Genomic DNA, 19111 nt, shown 5'->3' on the forward strand with positions numbered 1-19111 from the left:
TCAAATATTTTTCTACAAATAAATGATTGTGTATATATCTACAAATGAATGATTGTGTATATATCTACAAATAAATGATTGTGTATATATCTACAAATAAATGATTGTGTATATATCTACAAATGAATGATTGTGTATATATCTACAAATAAATGATTGTGTATATATCTACAAATAAATGATTGTGTATATATCTACAAATGAATGATTGTGTATATATCTACAAATAAATGATTGTGTATATATCTACAAATAAATGATTGTGTATATATCTACAAATGAATGATTGTGTATATATCTACAAATAAATGATTGTGTATATATCTACAAATGAATGATTGTGTATATATCTACAAATAAATGATTGTGTATATATCTACAAATGAATGTCTGTTTACCCATTTCAATTTTAATCATTTATGAATTTCTTGCAGTTCTGTCATGCTGGTATTTAGCTGTATCATTGACCGTTGGTATTATGGAGACTGGATTTTAGTGCAATACAACTTCATAGAATTCAATGTTCTAAAAGGAGGAGGTTCATTTTACGGGACACATCCTTGGCATTGGTACATCACTCAAGGTTATCCTGTTATCATGACCAGTCATCTATTCCCTTTTGTAATGGGGGCGTGGAAGGCCAGAAATAAAGTTCTCTTATTTCTCATTGTATGGACGATATTTTTCTACAGGTAAGTTAAGTTTAAAAGATAACAATGGAAAAATGCATTAGACCATTGGTTTTCCTGTTTGAATGGTTTTACACTAGTAATTTTTGGGGCCCTTTATGGTTTGTTGCTCGGTGTGAGCCAAGACTACGTGCTGAAGACCTTACCTTGACCTATAATGGTTTTCTTATATGATTATGACTTAGGTGTAGAGTTGTCTCATTGGCACTCATACCACGTCTTCTTTTATCTATATATTCTGTTTTTATTTAGTGTGAAAAAAAGATCAACTATTGTGCATTCAAATTTTAGGCTTATTTTAATATTTATAGCTGAATTGAGATTTTTAGCTCTATACAGTAATTTTAGGGCCTTTTATTTTACAGTATTGAATATGACAAAGATAATAATATATTGTAAAATTTGTGTGTACAGCATTTTGTAACAAATTATTTTTACTCTTTTGTCATTATATGTGATTTCTGTAAAAAGCAGCCTTTTCTACATTGTCCATGTTGAATTAAAGAAAACAAGGGTAGTCATGGTAGTAGAACACATGTCAGATACCAGTTTATTAATTGCAATACTGATATTTTTCCTTTTTCCCTCACAGCTTTTTATCACACAAGGAGTTCAGATTCCTACTGCCTGCATTACCTATGTCAATGCATTATTGTGGAGTATACTTCAACAGTTTATGCAGAAAACCAAGAATTAAAAAGAAAAAGCTAAAGAAACGGTCTGAAAGTAAACAAACAAAAACAACAAGTAGCTCAGACAGTCTAGTCAGCAGTGATGGCTCCACTACACCCATCATACACCAGTCAACAGGAACTGTACATGTCATTGATGGTGCCATTGATGAATCACAGGAAGTAGATGGAGCTGCTGAAGTCACTGACAATACACAATCTTCTAGTCCATCCTCCAAATCACAAAGTGAAGATCCGTTTGAAAAACAACAACGAAAGCACAAACATAATTTGACAGTAGCTAAATATTTAGTGTTCATATTAATTGGACTTAATTTGATACCTGCCATGTATTTTGGAGTTCTGCACCAAAGGGGTACCACTGTTGTTATGAAGTACTTGTATGATGAAAGCCTAGAGAAGGATATGGATGTTTTATTTTTGATGCCATGCCATTCCACACCATATTACAGGTAAGGAACTACAAATAGGATTATCAATTTGTAAGTGAAATTTTGATAAAAAAATCAGGATCAATTGTAAAAAAAATGTCTCTCACCTCAGCCTTGAGTTTTAGATAGTGTTAATGAAAACAGCATTGAAAATTTCATGTTTCTATGGATTATTTGTTATCTTGGGCACCAATTTTCATTGTCAAAGAACAATTGTGTTTTCATTTATACTTTGATTATGAGGATTTTACAAAGTCTGTATACATGTATATATACCAGCTTACATGTGTTTAAAATTTACATTTATATTTGTAGAACACTTTAGTGCCCATATAATCCACAAGTCCGTACCCATGAATAATAATGAACCCATATAATCCACAAGTCTGTACCCATGAATAATAATGAATCCATATAATCCACAAGTCCGTACCCATGAATAATAATCAATCCATATAATCCACAAGTCCGTACCCATGAATAATAATGAATCCATGTAATCCACAAGTCCGTACCCATGAATAATAATGAATCCATATAATCCACAAGTTCGTACCCATGAATAATAATGAATCCATATAATCCACAAGTTCGTACCCATGAATAATAATGAATCCATATAATCCACAAGTCGGTACCCATGAATAATAATGAATCCATATAATCCATATAATCCACAAGTCCGTACCCATGAATAATAATGAATCCATATAATCCACAAGTCCGTACTGTTACGGCCAGAAATCGCCTTTAATTTGTAGCCAACAAAAGACACAAATCAATAATAAAATTTAACAATATTTATTATACAAAAGTTTACAAGAAGTATTACACAAATATTACTGTCAACTTAACTGTCAAAATATGAGTCCAATCTTTTATCTTTATCTGTATCCGGATATCTTTCGGAATCCAATCTGAATATTACGGTCACAATCCAGTATGATGTTGTTTGTAGAATAAAAGTGTTAAGCCAAAGGCTATGAATATTAATGTCTATCGATGTCTAAGTCCAAATCCAAGAGTGAGAGTTTAACTTTAGTGTCTGTATATATATAATCGTCATGGAAGATTCTAGAACAGTCTATAATGGAACATCCTAGAAAGTTACAACAGAAGTTTCTAGTAAAATGTAGAAGTTTATATAACGCATCTTTTATTAGGATCATTCTGGAAAGTTCCAATGATTTCTAAACTGCACAGTTCTAAGATTATTCTGTAAACAACTCAGGCCACACAACACAAATCAGGCCAACATAAATAAATACAATTATTACAATATCATAACACCTCCCCCCTTAAAAGAAGTTTTAGTGTAACAAAAACTTATTATGAATAATATGAACAAAAATACATAATATATATACAAAGTGTTTTAATAAGCTCTAGATAAAGCGTCAGCTATTACATTATCTTTACCCTTAATATGTTTTACAATTACATCATATTCCTGTATTAACAAACTCCAACTAGTCAACCTCTGATTCTTGTTTCTCATTTTATGTATGAAGGTGAGAGGATTATGATCAGTACAAACAAGAATAGGATATACAGTGGGATTCAAATATACATCAAAATGTTGAAGTGCTGACACCATTGCAAAACACTCTTTTTCAATAGTTGAATAATTTTTCTGATGTTTATCTAATTTCTTGGAAAAATATGATATAGGTTTCTCAACATTATCATCTGTCTCTTGATATAAAACAGCTCCAATTCCTACATCGCTTGCATCAACAGCAAGTTTAAATTGTTTTTCAAAGTCTGGAGTAATGAGAACCGGACTATTAATTAAAAGTGATTTGCTATTTTCAAAAGCGTTTTGACAATTTTCACTCCAGATAAATTTAGAATCTTTTCGTAAAAGATGAGTCAGTGGTTGAACCACAGTAACAAAATTTGAACAAAATTTTCTGTAAAATCCAATCATGCCTAAATATCTCATAAGTTGTTTTCTATTTGTAGGAGGAGGAAATTTGGAAATAGCTTCCACTTTAGCCATAATAGGTTTCACTTGACCTTGGCCAACTGTATGCCCTAAATAATCAACAGTGGCCTGACAAAATTCACTTTTACCAAGATTATCAGTCAAATTTGATTGTGACAATCTATCAAAAGTATCATACAAATGTGTTAAATGCTGTTCCCAGCTATCACTACATACAATTAGATCATCAATATAAGCATAACAACAGTTTAAATCTTTTATAACATTATTGATCATTCTTTGAAATGTAGCTGGTGCACTTTTCATGCCAAACGGCATTACAGTATATTGAAATAAGCCATCTGGTGTAACAAAAGCTGATATTTCACGAGCTCTCTGGGTCAATGGAACTTGCCAATAACCTTTCAACAAATCAAATTTACTCACAAATTTTGCTTGACCAATGTTGTCAATACAATCGTCTATCCTTGGAATCGGATAGGAATCAGATTTTGAGACTGAATTTACTTTTCTGAAATCAGTCACGAAACGAAAGGTTTTATCTGGTTTTGGCACAAGGAGACAAGGAGAGCTCCATTCACTGTTACTCGGCTCAATAATATCATTGTCAAGCATATATTTAAGTTCTTTTCTCATAACTTCAAGTTTGAGTGGATTGAGCCGGTAAGGATGTTGCTTAATGGGAGAAGTATCTCCTACATCAACATCATGACAAACAGCAGTGGTTTTGTTTGGCACATCTGGAAAAAGATTTTTAAAAGAAAATACCAAAGTTTTTATTTCTTCTCTACGATCAAAAGACAGATGTGCAAGTTTTGAGTCTAAATTTGACAAAATTTCTGAATTTTTCAGTCTAACTGTCTCTTCCAGAGTTTTAGAACTAAAAGGTGGTTCAATTACATCTGGTTTGTCATGATTGTTCTCAAATTTAACCATGCCTAAAGTGGCAACTGGTTTACTCTGACATTCATTAGTACGCTCAAAATATGGTTTTAACATATTAATATGACACACTCTGTTTTGTTTGCACCGACCTGGAGTTTTTACAATATAATTCAAATCATTGATTTTACTCTCTATTGTATAAGGACCACAATATTTAGCTTGTAAAGGATGTCCAGGGACTGGCAAACATACAAGTACCTTATCACCAGGCTCAAAAACTCTATCCCTGGCATCTTTATCATACCATATTTTCATCTTGTTCTGTACATTTTTTAAGTTTTTCTGAGCAATTTGACAAGCAGTATACAATTTTTCTTTAAATCTAGATACATAGTCTAAAAGATTCAAGTCAGTATGTTCAGTAAGCCACTTTTCCTTAATCAATTTTAACGGTCCCCTTACAGTATGGCCAAATACCAACTCAAAGGGACTAAATCCAAGGGATTCTTGAACAGCCTCTCGGACTGCAAAAAGTAGAAAGTGAACTCCATCATCCCAGTCTCTGTCAAATTGAAGACAAAAAGTTCTAATCATGTTCTTCAATGTTTGATGAAAACGTTCTAAGGCACCTTGAGATTCTGGATGGTACGCACTTGATCTATACTGAGCAATCCCTAACTGGTACACGACTTGCTGAAATAAACCTGACATGAAATTTGATCCCTGGTCGGACTGTATAGACTTAGGAAGTCCTACTAACATGAAAAATTTGATAAGAGCTTTGACATATTTCTTAGCGGAATAGCCTCAGGAAAGCGTGTTGATGTACACATGATTGTCAATAAATACGCATTTCCAGTTTTGGTCTTTGGTAAAGGTCCAACGCAGTCAATTAGAACTCTGCTGAAAGGTTCGTCAAAGGCTGGAATAGGCAGAAGTGGTGCTGGTGGTATTTTCTGGTTAGGCTTACCAACAACCTGGCATATATGACATGATTTGCAATATTCTGCAAGATCATTTCTAAGTCTTGGCCAGTAGAAATGTTGCAAGATCTTAAGGCAAGTCTTCCTTATACCTAAGTGTCCAGCCAAGGGGGTGTCATGGGCAAGACCAATAATTTCTTGCCTATAAACTTTAGGCACCACCAATTGGTATACCACTCTCCATTCCTCTTCTGGGGTAGCATCAGGAGGCCTCCACTTCCTCATTAAAATACCGTCCTGATGGTAATAGCATTCGGCCACTTTGTCTGCTTCCTCCTGTGGTTGCGCCCGCTGGTTGAGCTGGAGAACCTCAGGGTCTTTATGTTGTTCTTCGAATAAATTCTTTCGGTCTAATGAATGGCTGTTTACGTCTGGCCATGGCATAATAACATTCTTATTAACACTAGGTGATCTTATTATGGCCTTTTCTGAGCTACCAGGACCTTCAATGTCAGCTAGGAAAGTGTCAGAAAGGTCCATGTAATCAAACTGGTCTTCTTGCAAATTCTCATCTTGTTGTTTTCTAGCCATCGCCCTAGTAACAACACAAGCTGGATACAATTCAGCATCATCTTCAGGTGATTTAACATCCACCACTGGTTCACTGGTAACAATTGGTTCAGCAACCACTTTGTTCCTAGCTAGATCATTTCCTAGCAATAATGTAACACCCTCAACGGGGAGATTAGGACGAACACCCACAATAACTGGTCCAGTTATCAAATCTGACTTCAGATAAATACGATGGAGAGGAACATCTATACAACCTAACTCTACACCTTGTAACAAAACGGAGGCACCAACAGAAGTCTTCTCGGACAAAGGCAACACACCTTCTAACAATAAAGACTGAGAAGCTCCAGTGTCCCGTAAAATCTTAATAGGCTGAAGAGTGGTATCATCAACAATAGAAATAAACCCATCAGACATAAAGGGTTTATATTCCTCCATGTAATCACAAAAACTGGACTTAAAAGCCTGACTCGCAGGACATTCCAACGTACTGGTAATATAAGGTGTCGTACAAGCACTGGACTTTGGCTTATTATCTCGTTCATTCTTCTTCTGGAGTCTAAAACAATCAGCCATCAGGTGACCATTTTTCTTACAATAAGCACAAATCAGTGACTTCTTCTCAAAAGTATCAAATTTTGGACTAGACATATTATAACTGGACTGACTCTTATTCTGTGCAACAGGCTTACTATCAGTACGCTCAGTGCTTTGATTTTTGTAATTTCCACTTGAAGTATTAACATTTTGACCCTTGAAACTTCTTTTAAGTGAAAGGGTATAATTATCTGAAATTACAGCTGCATCATGTATTGTCCCAACAGTTTTGTCGTCTAAATGTGTTTTTAAGTCTAAATGAACACATTGTTTGAACTCTTCTAATAACATCAATTGTCTTAGGTTATTAAAATTGTTATCTGTTTTCGTTGAAGTAAGCCATTTATCAAATAGATCTTCTTTTTCCCGAGCAAATTCCACATAGGTTTGCGAATCAAACTTTTTATAAGATCTAAATTTCTGTCTATATGCTTCTGGTACTAGCTCATAAGCTTTCAAAACTTCCTGTTTCACAGTGTCATAATCGGAACTTTTTTCTGATGGAAGTGCAGAGTAAATTTCAGCGGCTTTACCTTCAAAAACACTTTGTAGCATTGTAGTCCAATACGGCTTTGGCCAATTCAAATTACGAGCAATTTTCTCAAACTGTGGAAAATATTTATCGACTGTTTTTTCACAAAATTTAGGAACCAAACGTATATTTTTTGCTGCATCAAAATATTCTGATTTCGGCTGGACTTTAGTGTTGCTTTCTTCTTTGACCATTTCAATTTTCAGTTTCTCCATCTCTAGTCTTTCCCTCATTTCAAGTTCTTTTAATTTAAATTCATCTTCTTTTTCTTTTTTTATCCATTTCCAATCTTTCCTTCATTTCAAGTTCTTTTATTTTCTCCATCTCCTTCATTTCAAGTTCTTTTATTTTCTCCATCTCCTTCATTTCCAGTTCTTTTAATTATACCCCATGCAACGAAGTTGCGGAGGGTATAATGTTTTTGACCCGTCCGTCCGTCCGTCAGTCGTACCGTCCGTCAGTCCGTCAGTCCTGTTTCTTGTCATCGCAACTCCTCTCAAACCACACAACAGAATTTCACGAAACCTTTTCAGATAATAAGGACATACTATGTAGTTGTGCATATCGACGGGAAATTGCGATTCAATTTTTTTTCTAGGAGTTACGCCCCTTTGAACTTATTTACTTTAATGTAGTACTGCAACAGTTTGTTATCGCAACTCCTCTCAAACCACACAACAGAATTTCACGAAACCTTTTCAGATAATAAGGACATACTATGTAGTTGTGCATATCGACTGGAAATTGCGATTCAATTTTTTTTCTAGGAGTTACGCCCCTTTGAACTTATTTACTTTAATGTACTACTGCAACAGTTTGTCATCGCAACTCCTCTCAAACCACACAACAGAATTTCACGAAACCTTTTCAGATAATAAGGACATACTATGTAGTTGTGCATATCGACGGGAAATTGCGATTCAATTTTTTTTCTAGGAGTTACGCCCCTTTGAACTTATTTACTTTAATGTACTACTGCAACAGTTTGTCATCGCAACTCCTCTCAAACCACACAACAGAATTTCACGAAACCTTTTCAGATAATAAGGACATACTATGTAGATGTGCATATCGACAGGAAATTACGGTTCAATTTTTTTTCTAGGAGTTATTCCCCTTTGAACTTATTTGCTTCAATGTACTTCTGCAACAGTTTGTCATCTCAACTCCTCTGAAAACACACAACAGAATTTCATGAAATTTTGTAGATAATAAGGACATACTATGTATATTGACAGGAAATTATTATTCAATATTTTTTCTTATACAATTTTTTTTCTTATACTTATTTAATTTCTCCAATGACAATGCGGGGACATGGGGTATGTGAGCGTGCTCACTAAGGTTCTTTAATTTAAGTTTATGTTCTAATTCAAACTGTTTTAATTTAAAGGCGTCAACGTTTTCGACCTTAAGATCAAGAGCCTCTTCACCTAAAATTTCTGCGTCCACTAATTTGTCTATAACCAAATTTTTTATAATTTGTTTTCTCATAGATACTCTAAAATCTAATTTCAGATGTTTAGCAAGCAACACTAATTCCTCTTTCTTTAAATTATCAAAACTCTCCAGGTCTGGCGTTTTCAAAAAATTACCGGCATCAAATGCCATTTTGTAGAATTTTGTTGGCTAGTTATAATAAAAATATTGAATAAATTTTGAATAAGATATTTTCGTTATCCCGGACGAGCCCCCAATTTCTGTTACGGCCAGAAATCGCCTTTAAATTGTAGCCAACAAAAGACACGAATCAATAATAAAATTTAACAATATTTATTATATAAAATTTTACAAGAAGTATTACACAAATATTACTGTCAACTTAACTGTCAAAATATGAGTCCAATCTTTTATCTTTATCTGTATCCGGATATCTTTCGGAATCCAATCTGAATATTACGGTCACAATCCAGTATGATGTTGTTTGTAGAATAAAAGTGTTAATCCAAAGGCTATGAATATTAATGTCTATCGATGTCTAAGTCCAAATCCAAGAGTGAGAGTTTAACTTTAGTGTCTGTATATATATATATAATCGTCATGGAAGATTCTAGAACAGTCTATAATGGAACATCCTAGAAAGTTACAACAGAAGTTTCTAGTAAAATGTAGAAGTTTATATAACGCATCTTTTATTAGGATCATTCTGGAAAGTTCCAATGATTTCTAAACTGCACAGTTCTAAGATTATTCTGTAAACAACTCAGGCCACACACCCCAATCAGGCCAACATAAATAAATACAATAATTACAATATCATAACAGTACCCATGAATAATAATGAATCCATATAATCCACAAGTCCGTACCCATGAATAATAATGAATCCATATAATCCACAAGTCCGTACCCATGAATAATAATGAACCCATATAATCCACAAGTCCGTACCCATGAATAATAATGAACCCATATAATCCACAAGTCCGTACCCATGAATAATAATGAACCCATATAATCCACAAGTCCGTACCCATGAATAATAATGAATCCATATAATCCACAAGTCCGTACCCATGAATAATAATGAATCCATATAATCCACAAGTCCGTACCCATGAATAATAATGAGTCCACAGTACTACATATATACATAACAAGAAATTAACTCGTGATATCAAATACATAAAAAAGGTCTCAACATGATTATAAGATTTTAGGACAGCAGCTATTCTATTTTATATAATTTGTTATTTTAGTTATCTACATCAAAACATTACCATGAGATTTCTCACCTGTGAACCAAACCTGAAACAAGAAGAAGATTACATCGACGAAGCAGACATATTTTACGAAGATCCAGAAGATTGGCTAAAAATAGAATATAAGCAGCAGAAGAGACAATTACCAAGTCATCTTGTTTATTTTAATACTCTACAGTTTGATATTTCTTTATTTTTATCTCAGAGTGGGTACAGACAGTGTGGGAAGTTTTTCCACACACATTTACCTGAGGGTAGAACAGGCAGCCATGTTATTGTTAGTTGTAGATGATAATTGTTTTGACATGTTATTTTTATCAAATGGGACCATTTTTTACTTGCATATCACTGAATAGCTTATTGGTTTTGTATAGCACGCAAATTCTTAATATTTGAGACCCGTCTTTAAGAAAGATATAGATGTTGAATATGACACTTTTTCAGTAGAAATTACTTTTCAAATTAAGGAAAAAAACTGTGAAAATTGTTATAAGTGTAGACAACTGCAATTAAAGTTATCACTTTCAAATTTTATAAGTAAAAGACTATAAAATAGTTAAGAAACTTTTCATTTTTCAATTTTTTCTAAGACATGTTCTTGTATTAAATATCTTTAAGGATTATGGTATTTGTCCCAAAAAGCGTGTAGAACATTTGAAATGATCATCTTGTGTTTTTACATAACATGTTATATTTGTAATTATGGCGTGGAGACCTATGATATTCTATGCAGAAAAAATCATCTTGCTGCTGATGTTTCTATTTTTGATAAAAATATTTTTGATCATCTTCATGGTATGAGCTGTGTCAGGTGGAAATCGACCATATGCAAGTAAATATCAACACTTCTGTTAATTCATTTCTGGTTGGAAAATATCTCGATGGAAAGATTGTAACTGTTTGAAAATTGAATTGGTAGTAGAACCCTAGAACACAGACCAACATTTTTCTTCTATTTTTATGGCCCTGCAACAAAGTTGTCAGTGCCATATAGTTTTATCCTTGTCCGAAATTCCGTAATTCTGTCATTCCGTCATTCTGCAACAAACCATTATACAGAGTTTTTTCTAAACGCCTTCAGATATTGGGCTGATGTTTGGTATGTGAGTTAACCATGATGAGTTACAGATCAAGTTTAAGTGTTGTTCCGCTCAGCTAATTTTTGCCAAAAATTACGGGCTATGGACTTTGATAAATTGTTGAAAATCACATTAATACAGACTTTTTTTTTCTAAATGCCTACGGATATTGGGCTGATTTTTGGTATGTGAGTTAACCATGATGAGTTACAGATCAAGTTTGAGGTTGTGCTCCTCTAAACTTTGCTATAATTTCATGCTTTGGACTTTCATAAATTTTTGAATATCACAGTTATACGACCTTTTTTTTCTAAATGACTCCAGATATTGGGCTGATTTTTGGTATGTGAGCTTACAATGATGAGTTACAGATCAAGTTTAAGTCTCGTTCCGCTCCTCTAATGATTGCCAAAATTAAGGGTTTACAACTTGGAAAATTGTTGAAAATCACTGGGATAGTTATGATATACACACTTTTTTTCTATACAACTCCAGATTTTGAGCTGATTTAAGTTATGTGAGACTACCATCATGTTTGTGTCCACATGTGTCCACATGTGTTATTGAAATTGCAGATTTTTCTTCTATTTTTTTTTTTGAGCCGGGACCATTCGTGTCACTTTGACACATCTAGTTGTATTTGTATATTCCAAAAAAAGTAGTGAACAAGTACATGTACATGTTCACATGCATAAGACAGATTTCTCTTTGACATGGCTCATATAAAAGTGTAATATCCGTCCTAGAAATAACTATGTGATATATCTGTTTGAAATACAGTTTAGGAGTGGTAGTTAATATTTGATGCATTCTGGGTGAATTTTGATGTATGTGAGAATTTAGAGATAGCAATTCAAAGAATTCTGATATATTATTTTCCATTTAGAGTTTATTCCCTTGCAATTTTTTTTTTTTTTTTTTATTGTCAAAATGTTGTTTTTTACACTGTTGTGTCCATTGATCATGTAAGATTTAAAAATAAGATTTAAGAAGAACATTTGAATTGGTTCTCCTTTATGTGTATTGCATGTACCACCATATTATAGTATGTCACATCTGGTTGCATATGAAAAAGGGTTGAAACAAATATTCCCTTGAATTGATTGGTAAATTCCAGTGAGGGTTATTTTCTTATATGCATTGAAAGGTTACGTAAAGTTTTGTCTATAGTACTAAATAGGATAACAATTTACTCATGCCAAGTATTTCTTTATTTGAAATAAAGATAAATTCTGCACAATTTTTTTAAAAGTGAAAATTTAACAAAATCTATTAATAGGGGAAAAAAAGTTACAATGGTGGTAAAACACATTTATAAAGTATGGGAAATAACTCTTTCAATGAAAGAATTTGAATATTAAAGCATTCCTTTGTATGTCTTTCTACTGTGTTGAACTTTTTTAATTGTCAGTTGTCGTTTCTTTTATAGTTTTTATTTATCAAAATCATAACTTAAAATTTTCTGATCAGACACTATCTGCTGTTTTGACAATTGCATATTTCGTATATAATACAATCAAAAGAATATATCTAATTTCTGGATACCACCATTATAAAAATAGGATCATGGCCTTGTTTGTACACTATCAGATTACAAGAATTGCAGGTCATTCTTTTGAGACATAGAAAAATGCTTTTTGAGCAAAAGATAAGAAAAAGAAGTATTTGGACTAATTTCAGATAAATGTTCTGCATTTATAAATATATCCTTGACTTTAGGACATCAAATCACACTTAAATCCCACTTTAAAAAAAGCATTGGAATTTAGGAATTTTTTCAATTTTCTTGTTTATAAAATGACAATTCCATAATATATTGGATGCTAGAATTACTAACAATCAGTCATAAATTACTAATGAATGCTGAAGAGTATTTAAAGATCAGATTGGCATCATTTTTGTTATTTTAACTACTGCAGCTTATATAAGACATTAGATCATTGTGTACATCCTTCTGTTAATACTTCTGTGAACAACTGTTAATACTTCATTCACTACTGTAGAACCAAACTGATAGACAGTTCCATATAAAAACGAATCAGTATTTTTAGATGGCTAGCACATGGCTGTTTCAAATTAATAATTTTTTTTAATTATTGTATATTAGATTATGTATATGTGTTCACAGAGAATTTTTCACAAGCATTTTAATTTTAATTAATTTATGTCTCACAAAATTGGAGGTAATAGTAATTGGAGCTGATCTTTAATTGATTTGGAAAGCAAAATAAAGTTATCATGAAAGAAATCATCTTTAATTTCAAAGCTTCTTTTTCTGCCACTGATTTAAATCAAATCATTTGTATTGAACAAGTTATTTCCCCTGATCATTTAATCTTTATAAAACTTTCTGAGATATGAAAGACAGATGTTGGAAAATCTAAATCAACTGCTGAAGTGAATGTTGCTAGACTTTTCAAAAATCAATTAAGGGCATACGATACAGTTTTGATTCTGTATTTACAAGTTGATGAAAATTTGCATATAGGCTATTTTTTACGTGATTAAATCAAATATGTAATAAAAAATATACCTTCATGTGCTACTTTTTGAGTTAAATGAGGTCGAAATTTTGTATATTTGCTCAAAATTCGGATTTGTGGCCGTATTTTCCTTTTAGAAAGAAAGACATAACTTTTTTGTTTTAAAAGATAAACACAAATTGTTTTTTGTTAAATAATTTGTAATTTCTGTATTTTATAAGTATTCTAAAAATTTATGCCTTTTTTGTTCAGAAATAACTCATATCATTATCAAATGGTCATGAATTGAGAAAACAACAGTAATTTTTTGTTGTATATTTATCAAAATTAAAAAAAATAAACTATTTACAGTTTTATAAAATTTGGTCCACATAATCTCCCTGCAAAATGAAACAAAATGACGGTTTAAAAAATGGGGGTCCATGCACTCGTTTTCAAATTAAATCAGTTTGAATGCTAAAAATTAATCAGAAAATGCATCTTTTCCCGATATGTCACAGTTTGACGTCGCGAAAATAACATTTTACATTAGCAACGTCATTACCTCCCCTGTAACTGTATCGTATGCCCTTAAAACACATATTTACCGAAACAAAAGACAGTAAATGTTTTATTCCATGATATGAAAGAGAAAAATATGTTTTTAATAACAGTTGTTTACCAAAACTAATTCTACGTTGATCATTTTACTGTTATTATACACTTAAAAGTATGCAACGTTTTGCACAGTAAATACATTTTTCAGCAGGTGAATATGCTTTTTTTGTCAAAATCAAATTCATATAGAAAACCCTACTAAAATTATATCACTATGGAATAAAATTACAAAATAATACAAACTATCCATGATTATCTGAATAAATATTCTGTCTGATGAAGCATTCCTTAATGAAATCATAGGAGAAATTATATTCTCAAAATATCAAATATTTATAAAGGGGACACAACTCACACAAAGGAAAAAATTGTTTCAGTTATATGTGTGAAAACATAAAAATATTATTGTAAGTTGATCAAACCTTTTATATATAAGTTTTAATATACTTGTTATTATGATCAGGTGTTTAATTTTATATGTATATGGCTTTAACACACTATTTTCTTACTTTGTGATAATTATTTGTTATATTATTATTTGTTGTTGTAGCAGTTTTATTTTTCAAATTATTTTAATAAAGATATAAATATATTTTGTTTTTTTACTTTTTTATACTGATCAGACCCTCTGAATTTTTAGGTATTAAAAATTGTAAAGTTTGTGATGTAAACAAACCTTTAGACTCGTTTAACCTTGTAAATCACTTCTTTGGGAATAATAATTGTCTTTTATAGAGGATAAATGTACATATAATTTCCTGAATCCAAGTGTAACATTTATTTTTAAAAATCAAGATCTTTCATGTTCTTCAGCTGTGTATTTGGGGAAAAAATATTTTTGAGACAATATTCCAGTATTTCTTTTTAGCTCTCCTGGCCAAAATAATATTGGTGAGACCATGTTCTAATATTTCTTTTGAGCTCACCTGGCCCAATGGCTCGTCACTTGGCGTCCAGTGTCTGATATCGTCTGTCAACTTTTACAAAAATCTTCTCTTAAATTTTTGGGCCAAATTTAACAAACCTTAACCACAATCATCATTTGAATTCAATTTAAAAAAATGTGTTCAATGACCTCCCCTGCCAAACAAAATGGCCAAAGAAGGCTAAACAGAGGACACAGGTAAAACATAATTTTTACATGACAGCAAAAAAAATTTGGATTCTTATAATGCTATGATGTCTGTGTCCATGTTGGCAACATCCGAAGACGCATACAAATTTGGTTTCTTAACAATAACTTTAATATAAGTGAATGGATCCTTATAATATTTTACCAGACGGTTCAATACACCAAAAGGTAGGTTGGAATTGATGTAAGGGGTTATAGTATCAACAGTTAAGGAAGAAGGGGCCAACAACAAGGATTTTTGTAGTTTCTGGACAAAACTTTTGTGTAATAGTATGTATCTCTCTGAAATTGTACCACAAAATTTGATATCAGAAAGGGAAGGCTGGGATTAATGTTGGAGGTTATTGCCTAATAGATTAAGGAATTAAGACAAAAAGGGCCAAAAACCCCAAAGGGAAGGCTGAAATTGAGGCCTTTGTTAGTCTTGTATTATTTTTAATTTTAGTTTCTTGTGTACAATTTGGAGTTTAGTATGGCGTCCATTATCACTGAACTAGTATATATATTTGTTGAGGGCCAGCTGAAGGATGCCTCCGGGTCAGGAATTTCTCGCTGCATTGAAGACCTGTTGGTGACCTTCTGCTGTTGTCTTTTCTATGGTCGGGTTGTTGTCTCTTTGACACATTCCCCATTTCCATTCTTAACCTTAATTAGGGGTAGAACTCCAAGGGAGTGTGAAAAATTTATTGGTTTGAAATTACAATTTTTTTTTTAAAGTTTCAAGAAGTCACTTAGAAATCTCCAATTGCACAGTATTGTGCAACAACACAGTATTGTAAAATAGCAAAGTATCGGGGGCAAAAGTAAGAAATCTTCTGTTGCACAGTATTGCCCAATCACAAGAAATCTTCAATTGCACAGGATTGGACAATAGCTCAGTTTTTGGCAAAAGCAAGAAATCTATTGCACAGCATTGGGCTAGCCTCTAGCACAGTATTGCCCAATCACAAGAAATCTTCAATTGCAAAGTATTGCGCAATAGCACGATTGTACAATAGCACAGTTTTGGGCCAAAACAAGAATTCTTCAATTGCACAGTATTGGGCAATAGCACATGATTGGGTAAAAGTAAGAAATCTTCTATTGCAGAGTTTTGCCCAATCACAAAAAATCTTAAATTGCACAGTATTGGCAATAGCACAGGATTTGGCAAAAGCAAGAAATCTTCTTTTGCACAGTATTGCGCTATAGCACAGTCATGATTGCCCGATCAGTCACAAGAAATCTTCAATAGCACAGGATTGTACAATTTCACAGGATTAAACAATAGCACAGTATTAATAGCACAGGATTTTACAATTTCACAGGATTAAACAATAGCACAGTATTGATAGCACAGGATTTTACAATTCGTTTATTGTTTTAACATAAATCAGGTAACTGGTCTCGTTTAAATGGGAATCATTTTGTCATTCCTGGAACACTTTAGCTTGCTATATGGTACGAGAATTGCTCAGTAGAAGACTTAATGTCGACCTACAGTTGCTTCAATCCATGTACTTTAGTCTCTAGCAAATTATTGGTATTCCTTTCACGTCACCTTATTTTTTTATTTATGCTATCATTTAAAAAGTTATTGGCAGCTTAGCGTTTTCCAAAATTTGTGAGAAATGAAAAGACCGAAGAGTTATGTACATCCTTTATACCCTTACTTTCTCTCTAAATCTGTTACTGCTTAATAACAATAGTTTTTTGGTGAATGTTTAAGAAGTAGAAAAGGCAACAAGATTGCACACAAAATTGAGTTGAAGTAAAACTGACTTACACAAAGACGAAAAGATAACCAACGTACAACACTACACACAACGTTGCACAGAATGTTAAAGATACAATAAACAGTCTATGGAAGAAGCGAATCGATATAAACTTTTTTTATATCAACGAGCGATATTGTCTTATATCAACGAGTTGCATTGTGGGAAATTTCAGACGAATGTTAGCATTTGTACTAAGAAAGGCAGGTGTCTCGGTATAAAGTAATGACTCTTTTCTTAAAACAGGGTGACATTTAACACGATATACGTCTGCTGTATAATTTCCATGAATCATTTTATGTGATAACAAGCAAGGTGTATTTAAACGAAAAAATTGAATTGTTGAATAAATGAAACATAAATGCACGATTTATCTTTTTGTAGATGTACACATTCAATATATATCATATAGCAAATTCAGTGGAATGCAATTGAGATGAATTCAATTGTTTGCTAAGCCAAAATCACCTATAAGTCAAAGATACTGCTATATTCTATTATATCAATGCGATGTTTGTCTTATATCATAGCGATAATTTTTTTAATATCAAAAATTTATGAATGTGATACTTTTCTAGGTAAACGGGCAGAAAGTCACAGGACAAAAAGTCACAGGACATAACGTCACAAATTTGGTAGGACAAAAAGTCACAGGACAAAAAGTCACAAATAATATGTTGACAATTGTTTAAATATATAAGAGAAATATCTTGAAATAATTTTTTAAATACATATATTCATATCAAAGTTTAGGAAATGTGTCATTATACTTGAAAAATGAAGATTTATTTAATTTTAATCATGCAAAAGAAAGATTTCTTGGCAACATGAAGCCATTTAAGTGCCAAGCCACTTTGACATTTTCTTTTTTTAACAATTATTTGATTTACTTTGATATTATTTTGATAAATTTTGTTTACAAAGTTAGATTTTATACAATTATTCAAGAGAAATACAAAAATATGTACACTATGTAACTACAAATATCGCTATGTGATATAAGAAAAGTTTTTATCGATTCGCTTCTTCCATAGACTGATAAACCTATCAAAGATACAAGGACTAAATCTTGTAATTACGCCAACAGGGGGAAAAAATTACATCAGGACTCTGGACAATTTTGATAAAAACTTGAAGTACAAAACTCACAAAAGTTATACCCCAACGCCTTGCAAAAATTACAATTGGATGGGAAACCCCAAATTTTCCATTATGATGAAATAAAATAGGTGGCATGTATATGATAAAGATGTGATAAAGTTAGTAAGGGGTCTAAGAGGAGTAACGTAGGAACAAATATCGGTAGACCAAACATTATGCATGGCAAGGTTCTTTACTAAGAATTACCCGGGCCCCTTCCCAATCCCCCAAAAAATAAACTTTAGAAATTAAGAAAAAAAAATCATTTTAAGTTTGAATAGAGGTTTAGGAGGAAAGGCGAATACAAATTTTATTATTATGTGCAGATATGATGTCATTTAAAATTAAACCAAAAATGTATTCAAATGACAAAATGATATGATAGGTACAAAAACAAATACTGTCAACAATATTTAGTCAAAAATTCATATATAAGTTTTATATCCGCATTTGCTGGACAAAAAATTACACATTTTTGTCCAGCAGATGCGGATACAAAATTTATACAAAAACGAACGGACAAACAAACAAATAGACGGAATCCTTTATCACTCTAAAAGGTGAAGTATAATAAATTATGTACTTTTAATTCAGAAATGAAATGAAAATGAAAATTGATCATCTTTATACCACAAACTGATAGGAATCTGAGAAGGTCCGAGAAAACTTTGCGCTTCTGAGGAACCATTTTATTTCGAAAAGGAGGGGATAGTGAAAAAGGTATTCTTTTATGTATTTCCAAATTAAAGAGGACAAAAAAATATCTGAATCCAGATTTTCCCCATACCTTATAGTGTTAAATTTTGAGCAAATAATTTGATTGATAGCGTTTAAAAAACAAATATAATTTCCTGACTCAAACAAAAAGCAAAACCCAGTGAGTGAGGCTCCACCCCTTTTAAAGTATATTGGTTGCTCCCTATAGTGACTATACCATTCATCGACGTCATAAAC

At 32.2% G+C, this 19111-nt stretch overlaps 1 protein-coding gene across 2 annotated transcripts in view; it reads left to right on the forward strand.

The window, feature by feature from the left end:
* LOC143083248 (GPI alpha-1,2-mannosyltransferase 3-like) overlaps positions 1 to 11621 on the forward strand; it is a 38548-nt gene extending 26927 nt beyond the window's left edge. For both annotated transcript variants that reach the window (XM_076259518.1, XM_076259510.1), the window contains exons 6-8: positions 435 to 692; positions 1282 to 1833; positions 9970 to 11621. In XM_076259518.1, coding sequence (XP_076115633.1) covers positions 435 to 692; positions 1282 to 1833; positions 9970 to 10264 — 1105 coding nt within the window. In that variant the 3' untranslated portion in view covers positions 10265 to 11621. The remainder of the gene's footprint in view (positions 1 to 434; positions 693 to 1281; positions 1834 to 9969) is intronic.
* The last annotated feature ends 7490 nt before the right edge of the window (positions 11622 to 19111 follow it).

This window comes from Mytilus galloprovincialis, chromosome 1 (assembly GCF_965363235.1).
Source record: "Mytilus galloprovincialis chromosome 1, xbMytGall1.hap1.1, whole genome shotgun sequence".
Classification (NCBI taxonomy): Eukaryota; Metazoa; Mollusca; class Bivalvia; order Mytilida; family Mytilidae; genus Mytilus; species Mytilus galloprovincialis.